Source organism: Monodelphis domestica, chromosome 5 (assembly GCF_027887165.1).
Source record: "Monodelphis domestica isolate mMonDom1 chromosome 5, mMonDom1.pri, whole genome shotgun sequence".
NCBI lineage: Eukaryota > Metazoa > Chordata > Mammalia > Didelphimorphia > Didelphidae > Monodelphis > Monodelphis domestica.
This window is the reverse complement of record NC_077231.1, coordinates 13,295,901-13,305,906: the sequence shown is the minus strand read 5'-3', so window position 1 is coordinate 13,305,906 and position 10,006 is coordinate 13,295,901. Positions and strand designations below refer to the sequence as shown.

Sequence of the window (10,006 nt, the reverse complement as noted above, 5' to 3'; positions counted from 1 at the left end):
TCCCTGTTTGTGAAGACCCTTTTTAAAGGGGGGGGGTGGGGGGAGATGGAAGAATTGCCCGTGCGCCCCACTCCCCGTCTCCTACTCAAAGACCAAGGAAGAGACTGAAGACCCTCACCTCAGGCCTTTCTCCTTCAGACCTGCCAACTCCTATGGCTGCAGAGGCCTTAGAAAAGGGTTTATTTTGTAAATGAGAAAAGGGCCTCAGGGCTGCAGGCAAGCCTGGGGGAAGAGTCTTCCTTAGCATTAGGCAGAACAAATTGGGTGCCATCCCAAAGAAGCCCCAGGGAGGACCCTCAATGTCACACTCCTTTGTACCCTAAGACTCGCACAAACGTCGTTCTCTCTGGAGTAACTGTAGGGCCCAATTGGGGAGTGGCTGGAGGGGAGAACCTACAAGGCCTGGGTCAAATGGGGCAGGTAGAACTTTGCCAAGGGCCTGCACCACTCTAAACTGAGTAGACCTTGATTGGTATCGAGGTGCCCTGTCCTGTCCTTGGCCTGGTCTGGCTCGGCAGGGGAGACTCCCAATGGACCATTTCCTTCAGCCTGAGGCCAGTCAACTCCTGCCTGCTCTGCAGCTTCCTCACTTGCCAGGGCAGCAAGGCTGCTTTCCCCTTGCTGGGAGATGGGATGGGATGGACTAAGCATCTGGCTGAGGAACCCTAAGGGAAGCCAGGGAAGCGAGTCCAGGTCATTTCTTTGGAAGTCTGGTCACTGCATCTTTCATGTCTCTGGTCAGTGAAATAAAGCTTGAATGAGCTTGGTGCCGTGGGCAGCGCTTGCTTCTCTCGCCTGGCAGGCCCATTCTAGCAAGGACTGCTGCATGGTCTGGGAAGGGACAGTGTCCTCCTTGGGCAGAGCCAGATGGGCATCCTCCACTCTCTATGGGGTAGGATGATTTCACAGCTCTAGGGACCCTCTGAAGTTAGTAACTCATTACTAGAAGATGCTGGGGTTGCCCTGAAACCCCAGTGACATTTGAAGACCCAAAAGAGGCATATTTGGAATCATGCTTGCTCATTAGGCCTGATTTAGAGGGTTCAGTAATCCAGCAAATATGTTCCCAACCTTAAGAAAAAACTGCAGTTCACTATTTTGGGGAGAAGAATCCAGATAACTGGGGTTAGGACCTCAGATTCCAGGAAAACCAAAAGGTCCTCTTGGAGAGTAACTTCCAAATCCATCCACCTTTCATCCTTGAGGTCCTGATTACAACTTCACTCTATGGCAACATGGCTCTTCCTCCAGTCGAAACCTGGGAATCTTGAGGTTTGGTATTTGCCCTTGACACTGCCCGAGCCAGACTGTCCACTGACACAGCTGTAGGAAAGCCAAAGCTGTCCTTCTGACTTCCCCTTTTTGTTTGCTTCTCTTTCCTTCACACTCAAGCTGACCTGTGGGCCTTTCATGTCATCTAGATACCATGCTTGCTTATTTGGGGCAATGAACATATGATTCTTGGAGGGTTGGGGGTACTGACAAGATCTAATCTCACTTTTGCAGCCTAGCAGCCATAAAAATCATTAGGGTTTTCCCCTTGTTCCTGCATCTCCTGGGACATTCTAGTTCTCCGGCTATACCTACCGCGCAACCATTCAATACTCTTAAGCAAAGCTTACTTGGTCTGTTTAATTTGAAAAACCCCAACCCCATACCTTCTGTGTTAAAATCAATATCCAAGGCAGAAAAGTAAGGGCTAGGCTAGAGGGATTAAGTACTTATCCAGGGTCACGGAGGAAGTGTGAGATTAGATTTAAACCCAGGACCACCTGTCTCTAGAGAGTCCTGGCTCCTCTAGCCATTGAGCCACGTAGCTGCCCCTTCGCCTCCACTGGAGCCAACTTTCTATCTCCTGTGCAGATGAGAGTCACCATTCAATCGCATATCTTCCCAAGTAGGATTAGAATCTCTGGAAATGGCTCCAAGGGGGTCTTACCTGCCTTGTGTCATCAAATCTAGTGGAGAGGTTGCTGCCTACTTTACCCCTTGGGTTAGAACCAACAGATTCCAGAAGGGGGAAGATGCCACCAATGACTGCAGTTGATTTAAAGGGTCAGAGAATGTTTCAGGAATACTAATAGTATTTTTTTTCTCTGCTATGACAAGTCTTTCAGCTGAATTTTTGTTTTAAACCAGACTTTACAAATGAATGTCATCTGCTCCCCGGCTCTGGGAGTTCTCCTTCATTCCATGCTTCCTCCTGGATCTCCTTTGGCACACTATTTTTGCTAAGTTTGGCTCTTAGTAAATGTGACCAAAGAGATCTGTGAGCTGCACTCACACAAAGGTGGTGGCTTGAGGCTTCTGTAGGAGGCTGTCCTTGTTCCATAAAGAGCCTTTTCTCCTGTTTAATCTTTTTAACCTGGTGACTCTTCATAAATGAATTTTAAAAGTTCACCAAGTAAGAAAAGCTAATTCCTGCCATCTGTCCTCTCCATCACCACCCAATCAGACTATGAAGGGAAAATGCTGCTTGCTTTATTATATACAAAAAGGGGAGAAAAATCCCTCTTCAATAATGGGGCAGCTGGGTAGCTCAGTGGATTGAGAGCCAGGCCTAGAGATGGGAGGTCCTGGGTTCAAATAAGGGCTCAGACACTTCCCAGCTGTGTGACCCTGGGCAAGTCACTTGGCCCCCATTGCCTAGCCTTTACCACTCTTCTGCCTTGGAGCCAATACACAGTATTGATTCCAAGATAGAAGGTAAGTGGTTTAAAAAACAATAATGGGATAGTGATGTTTCTAAATATTTCTATCTTAGAAATAGATTCCCTCCATCTCCCAGGCCCTGAACTCTCCACAGAATATAGACCTTTAATTCTCCTCAGGCTTGGGAGAATGGCGACAACGGAGCCCACACCTGAATCTTCCCTGATTTGGGGCTTCTCTTCCACAGGACTATCCACCTGAGAAAAAGTCAGAACTACTGACAAGGGAGATGAATGATCACAGGTCCCCCACGGCCAACTTCCCACTCTGGGACTAGCAGGAATTTTCACAGAACCATAGAGCTTGCCAGGAAGGGTCCTGTATATACTTCAGGGAGTACAGGAAAGGGCTTGAGTCAGAGGATGTAGTCAGAGGAGGCATAGAGCCCAGAGAGAAACTAAGACCAAAAGGGTACTTCAGTGGACTGGTTCAGCGAATCCTGTCTAGGTGAGCTAGCAGAGGGCTGGGAAAGTTAAGTACTTTCTTACCAATTCATTGTTCGGAGTTCTTGGTTCCATCCAAGTAAGAAAGCAGTGTCAGTGAAGGGAATAACTAAGAGGCCATCTGGACTGGACAATGAGGAATATACCCAGGCTCTAGTGCCAACAGGGTTCTGGCTTCCTTGCTTGGAGACCTTGGGGGGATGTTGACTGGAAAAAAACCCAGAACTACTAGTCACTCTTTAATCGAGGGCAAAAGGGGTTCAGTGCTAGGAGGCCTCGACACAGAGTGGCGCAGGACTGCACAGGGTCTGAGGATTGGACCCTGGCCACTCTGGTCACTGACCCCTGAGAATGCCAAAGGTAGGAGAATGACAATTCCGAGGAGCCATTAAAGTTGGGGAGCTTAAATACTTTTCTAGGTGAAACCTGGGGGCTTAGGGTGAGAGAGGGACAATTGATTGATTTTACTGTGGTAAGAAAGGAAAAGGAGTTCCAGACAAGAATAACAGTGAAGGGGCTGATGCTTTACAGTGGATAGAAAAAGGGAAAGATCCAGCCCAGGGCTGGGCCACCTTGGTAAAGGACTTTAGTCTAGGGGGACAAAAGAGATACTTAACCTCAGATGGGATTAGCTGTTTCCACCCAAACTATCAGGATGTCTGAGACCAGTGAAGTAGGACCTTCCCTTCGGGAGAAAACTCCTATGACAAGGTCAAAACCTGGGCTTTCCACCTCCCAACTAAACTGGGGACTTCTAGATTCCATATAGACAGGGGTTCCAGAAGAATCCAAAGGTTTCTTAGAAAACCCATCTGTGTGGAAAATGTCCACCAGGGCCCAAGGAGTCTGGGAGTCTTGGCCTTCACCCTAAAATCTTGGACACCCCTCCAACTAGTGAGGTAAAAAGGCAAAGGGAAATTGAGGCAAGTTTTCTGGAGCAGGTTCTTACCAATGAAAGGTGTTAACAGGGTGAGACTTTTCTTTTCCATTCCCTTCCCCACCCCAGGTGGTTCAGTTGGACTGAAAATCTATCCAGCCCCCAAAGGAGGGGTGGGTGAGTGGGTGGGGCCTCAACTGGGATAGGTGGGCCTGGCTTCCCTGGTGGCCAACATTCAGGAATGTGGATTGCTTCCCCTAGGAGCCCAGCCTCCACCCAAGGGCCCAGCCCAGACTAGTTCTTGGGTTTCCAGGGTAAGTGAGGCCTTTAGGTGGGCCCAGGAGAAGTAAAAAAAATGAATAGGATGTGTTATTCACTGGGATTATTAATCAGTATGATATTCATTTTCCTCATTACTATTCTAATGTTATATATTATAAATTAAGATTTCAAGTCACATGGCTAGGATCTGGTACAGGATTAGAACTCTCTCCCCTGCCCCACCTAGTTTCCGGCCTTCAGAGAACATCTTGAGCCCTTCTGGCAACTCAGTGGGGACATTTGTAGAAAGAAGCTAAGTGCGGTGTGTGGCCTGGGTGGGGCCTTTAAAGGACTGCTTAAGAGGACCTAAAATTTAAGCAGAAGCTCTGGAAACTTGAGGGCCAAAGGAGGTGCTGGTGCTCCCTGGCACCTCACCTCGGACACACTCGACATTTTATAAAATTAACTATAGAATGAAATTCTGCAAGAACATTTATTTTCTACAAACAGATCAAACAATGTCAGAGGTGAACTCGATTTCTTTCCCCTCTCCCGGAGGAGGCAACTCCACACCTCTTGTAAACTGAGCAAGACTTTGCTCCACCCATCTTTCAGAAGGAACGCAAACCTGGAGCTTCCCCCCAGAAGCCCTGTGCCCAGTGGGGGGGGGTGGGGGGCCCTAGGTGAACCTCGAGCGGTTGTCTCGGCGCCTGCTGCGATGTTCCCGGGTGTCACTGTCTGGATACAAAGACAGGTCCAGGGTCAGGACTCGGCTGAACATGCAGTCCCCTTGCTAAAAGGGAAACAAACACTGGTTCAGAGGGGCCCGGTGGGGGATGTGTGATCCAAGTAATTTCTTCCCTAACTCCCCTCCCACTCCTCCCAGTTGTATATCATTAGACAACACTGAGGCCCAGGCTCAGGGATGGCTCCTGACTCTGGTCAGAGGCTCCCCTGACAGCTTGGCAGGGATTCCACATGCTCCCAAGGGTGGGGGCAATTACGCGCCGCAGGGCAGGACTCTGGCAAGGGAATGTGGGAGAGCTGGAGGCAGAGAGCAGTGGAGAGAAGGGCCCCAGAAGGGCATCTTGGGGGCTGGTACCTCACCTCGGGGTAGATGCCGACCAGAGCATCTGCTTTAGAGTAGAACTCCTCCTTGAGGGAAATGATGATCATCTGAAACTGCTCTCGGGTCTGCTCCCGGATGTAGCTGGACACCTGCCACAGCAAAGCAGCACCTGGATCAGACTTAGGGCCACTGCCAAAGCTGAAGCCTCTAGGCCAGACTGCCTCAGGACCACCCAACAAGGACAAGTCGAGAGCAACCCCTGCTGCTGCTTTTATGACGATGACCTTGGTAGGAGGGGAAGCTATCAGGACCCCTCTCCAGCTCAGCATGCTTGCCCATGCTCACTCACCCTTTGTCTCACACACCCACTGCCTTCCACTGGTCGCTGGGGCAGGGGGGCTGCTTGGCTCACACAAACCACATTTCTGTGGCAGATCCCAGGATGAGCCTGATTGTTTCACAGCAGGAGGCAGTGAAGCCCAATCCAGGGAGCTGCCCTTGCAGGCCTGGATCTTAATCCGTTTTAGCTTTTGTTACCCCTGCTTGACATATGAAGTTAAAGCTAAGAGATGGGTCTGCCTGGGTCAGGCTCTCCCTGCTGGCCAGCACTGAGACCATTTTAGTGTGATTCATACCCCAAATGTGGCTGAAGCCACCACTGTATCAAGCTGGGGTTCCTTGAGGCCTTTCCTACGCCTGGGGGACACATGGGGGCTCCAGCAGCCAGCTCATCCTTCCATGGCAGAGGGCAAGAGGAGGAGGGGAGGGGGGGTCACAAAAGTTTCCTTGTACAATGGTCACTTCTGCCTCTATAAACACACTCTTCTCTAGAAGAAGATAAACAGGGACCTTGAAGCCTAGGAAACTCACGGATCATGCTGAAGGTTGGGGGCAGGGGGGGTGGTCAGGAAATACTTCCTGATACTGGGTGTCTGCAAGTGCAACTAATTGCCCTGGCTGGCTGCTGGTGACTTTCTTCCCAGTGGAGGAGCCATCTGAGGTGCAGTTGGGGCTGGCTGTGAAGTTCTATGCTGGCACTTCTCATCTCTGAGGCCCTTTTATGGGAAGACTATGGATGGGCTTCACCAAAAAGAGTAAGGGTTACTTCCCATCAAGCCAAGGCCCCTGGCAGTGTCCTCCCCTTCTAAAAAGCGAACTCCCTGCCCTTCTATCCTCCAGCTGGCACCCCAAACTGATGGGCCCCTAGACTCACTTTGCCAATGTTTGTGTTGTCCAAGGCCGCATCTACTTCATCAAGGACAAAGAAAGGTGCTGGGCGGAAGCTGAAAGAGAGATTGGTGTCAGGTGGTGGGGTGGGCAGGCTCCCATGCCAGAGTTAAGGAAGCAGCCCCTATTCCTGGTGCTTCAGCACCAAACCATTCACAGTGCCTAGCCCCCATCCCTAAGGAACATTTGTAGATTCCTGAAGCCTTGTGGGGTCAATGCTTGATGGAGGAACCAATCTGCTATGGGCCAAGCCAAAAGTAAACAAACAGTTTGGTTCTAGCATTTCTCAAGGGCCTACCATATGCCAGACTGACCATGTTAGGGTTTGGACACAAAAGTGAGATGCCCGAGTGCCAACCCAGCTCTGGCTGCCGTTACTGATGCCCTCTCCTTGGAGCAGCATCCTCCATCCTCAGGGACCAAGAGATGTCACCTCCCTGTGGTGTAGGTGAGCACCCTTGCTGGGCTGCTCTCTCGTGAAGTTCAACAGAGACATCATGAGGCTGTGACTTGGTTTGTTCTCCCCATTTATGTAACATTGAACATTGTCCCCAACTGCCCTTAACTCCTCCTTCCTCCTGCTTCTTTCCAAGATTCATCATGGCTTTTCATCCTCTTTGTCCCTCCTTCCTGTCAGGGGGTTTCTGTCTTACATGGGGAGGAGGGATGACAAAGGGTCCATTTGACATCTTACACCAAGTGCCTACATTCCTTCCCCGATAAAATGGGCCAGGTATGGAGGTCGGTGGCCCCTGCCACTGGTAGATGCCTGTCTAGGCTGCCCAAGGAGGGGTGCCCCTACCCAGATTCTGTGCCTCTGTGTGGACACTGAGCCCTTGAAGAGCCCCTACAGGTTCAGTCTTGCTATAGAGGTAGGGAGGACTCTGGGAGGCCCAAAAAGAATGAGCTGCAGTGGCATTCTGGGGGCTGGTCCTATACAACCCAGGGAATAGCCTGGACTTTCCCTTTGGTCTTGTTGGCCATAGTTTCATCTGGAACTTTTGAAGAGTTTTGCTGGGGTGTTTTATGGGAAATCTGGGCCTGGCCCCCATCTTTCACATTATCCCATTAGCCAAAACAGAACCCGGAGTCAATCCCAATCATGTGGCCCATCTGTCACAAGCTATGTGAAAGCAGAAACTATGTCTTGTCTAAGTTCTGAATTACCGCTGCCAGTCATGGACAATGGGGTGCCCCCTGGCAGGCAGGCAGCCTACTTTTCCTGATTATCCCCCAAAGCATGGAGGATGGTGGCGACAGAGAGGAAAAGAATGAGGGGAGACAGACAAGGACTGACCTTGGACCCCACTAAGGTCAATAATCTTGAATATAAGCTTTTCCTTCTGGCCATACTGAGTGAGGGGTGGGAACCCTCAGAAGTTCTGTGTTCATGGCTGCCCTAGTTTCTGGCCCTGGACCACCTAGCAATTGCCCAGAAGAAGCCTTGTGCCCAGAGAATCATTGTTGACAAGGCTGCTCTCTATGGAACAAGAGTGGGAAGGGGAGCCCCTTGGCCAGCTAAGGCCTATCCTTTATTTTTATTTTATTTAGTATTTTTAAAACTAATTTTGAATATTTTTCCATGGTTATAAGATTCATATTCTTTTCCTCCCTTCCTCTCACCCTCCAACCATATTATTGATGTTTGCACTATGTAAACCTTAAAATTTCTTAGACTTATAAATGTTGTAAATTTCACCATTGGGAAATTTCATACTTGAAAAATTTCCTATTGATAGTGGGAACTCTATTGGAATGTGAACCCCATTGGCATGGGAGGTTCCTCCTCCTCCCTTCTTAAGATTACTTTAGGACAGAAACCTTTTGCTGAACAATGGAAAGGGCTTTGACCTATGCTTAAGCATAGAACAGGAATTTCTTTGAGTCATGATTGATTTTAGAATTGATACAATAGAGATACTTGGAATGACAGAACCAGGTCTTGGAAAATACAATTTCCACCCCACTCAGTCCTAACAGGATTTAGGAAGGGCTGCAGCAAAGGATCAAGATTTAATTATTGAGAATATGACCTTCAACAGACATGTGCAAAGCCAAAGACCTCTGAGTGGTCCTGGGTTAAGCTAGAGCCACCATTGGCACAGGGAAGACATGGACAGTGATTGGTAGATATGAGAACTGAGGGGAGGGAACTTGGAGGGTTTCCTTAAAGGTAGAGGGGTCTGAGGACTGAGAGGGGGTTGGTTGGAGAGGTTTTTGGTCTGAGAGGTGATGCTTTGAGAGTTGGCTCTGAAGGAAGCTGGAGGTGGAGGCCCCTGAAACTGTTTCTCCATTTTGGTCACATGAGTAATAGGGACTGATCTCCTTTTGGCCTTTTGGCCCAGCCTAAACAGAAGGGCTATTTAAGCCCTATTCCCTTCTCTCCCCTTTCTCTCTCCCTCTCTCTCTCTATCTCTAATTCCTTTCTTCCTCCTGTTTGTAATTAAACTCTATAAAAGGTTGACTTCTGACTTGAGTTTTCATTTAGGAATTACATAGCTGAATTCCTTGGCGACCTTAAATTAATATATATCAGTCTTTTAAAGTGATTTCCTTGTCACAACTAGGATGATCATTTAGAGTCTACATTCCCATCAACCCATGTGATCATGCTGTTGTTTTTCTTCTGTGTTTCAATTCCCAGTTCTTCCTCTGAATGTGGATAGTATTCTTTCTCATGAGTCTCTCAGAATTGTCCTGGATTATTGCATTGCTGCTAGTAGAGAAGTCCATTACATTTGATTGTGCCACACAGTGTATCAGTGTCTCTGTGTACCATGTTCTGGTTCTGCTCCTTTCACTCTACATCACTTCCTGGAGGTCGTTCCAGTTCACATGGAATCCCTCCAGTTCATTATTCCTTACAGCACAAAAATATCCCATCACCAGCATATACCACAATTGTTTAGCCATTACCCAATTGAAGGGTATCCCCTCATTTTCCAAATTTTTTGCCACCACAAAGAGCATGGCTATAATATTTTTTGTACAAGTCTTTTTCCTTATGATCTCTTTGGGGTATAAACCCAATAGTGGGATGGCTGGATCAAAGACAGTCTTTTAGCGCCCTTTGGGCATAGTTCCAAATTGCCCTCCAGAATGGCTGGATCAATTCACAACTCCACCAGCAATGCATTAATGTCCCAATTTTGCCACATCCCCTCCAGAATTTATTATCTTCCTTTGCTGTCATGTTAATCAATTTGCTAGGTATGAGGTGGTACCTCAGAGTTGTTTTGATTTGCATTTCTCTAATTATAAGAGATTTAGAACACTTTTTCCTGTGCTTATTGATAGTTTTGATTTCTTTATCTGAAAATTGCCTATTCATGTCCCTTAGGGCCTTTCCTTTAAAAGAGTAGTATCTGTAGCACTCAGCACAGTTGCCAGGCACACAACAGGTGTAGTAAATATGGA

General features: G+C 48.3%; 1 protein-coding gene across 5 annotated transcripts in view; it reads right to left on the bottom strand.

The window, feature by feature from the left end:
- Positions 1-4,740: 4,740 nt before the first annotated feature.
- SMC1B (structural maintenance of chromosomes 1B) overlaps positions 4,741-10,006 on the bottom strand; it is a 77,192-nt gene continuing 71,926 nt past the window's right edge. For 3 of the 5 annotated variants that reach the window (XM_056797624.1, XM_056797622.1, XM_016425550.2), the window contains 3 exons: positions 6,576-6,645; positions 5,401-5,511; positions 4,741-5,031 (listed from right to left, as the gene is read on the bottom strand). In XM_056797624.1, the coding sequence (XP_056653602.1) occupies positions 4,756-5,031; positions 5,401-5,511; positions 6,576-6,645 (457 nt within the window). In that variant the 3' untranslated portion in view covers positions 4,741-4,755. Of the gene's footprint in view, positions 5,087-5,400; positions 5,512-6,575; positions 6,646-10,006 lie in introns of all 5 variants that reach the window. The other 2 variants (XM_056797623.1, XM_001378427.4) reach the window with 1 other exon arrangement.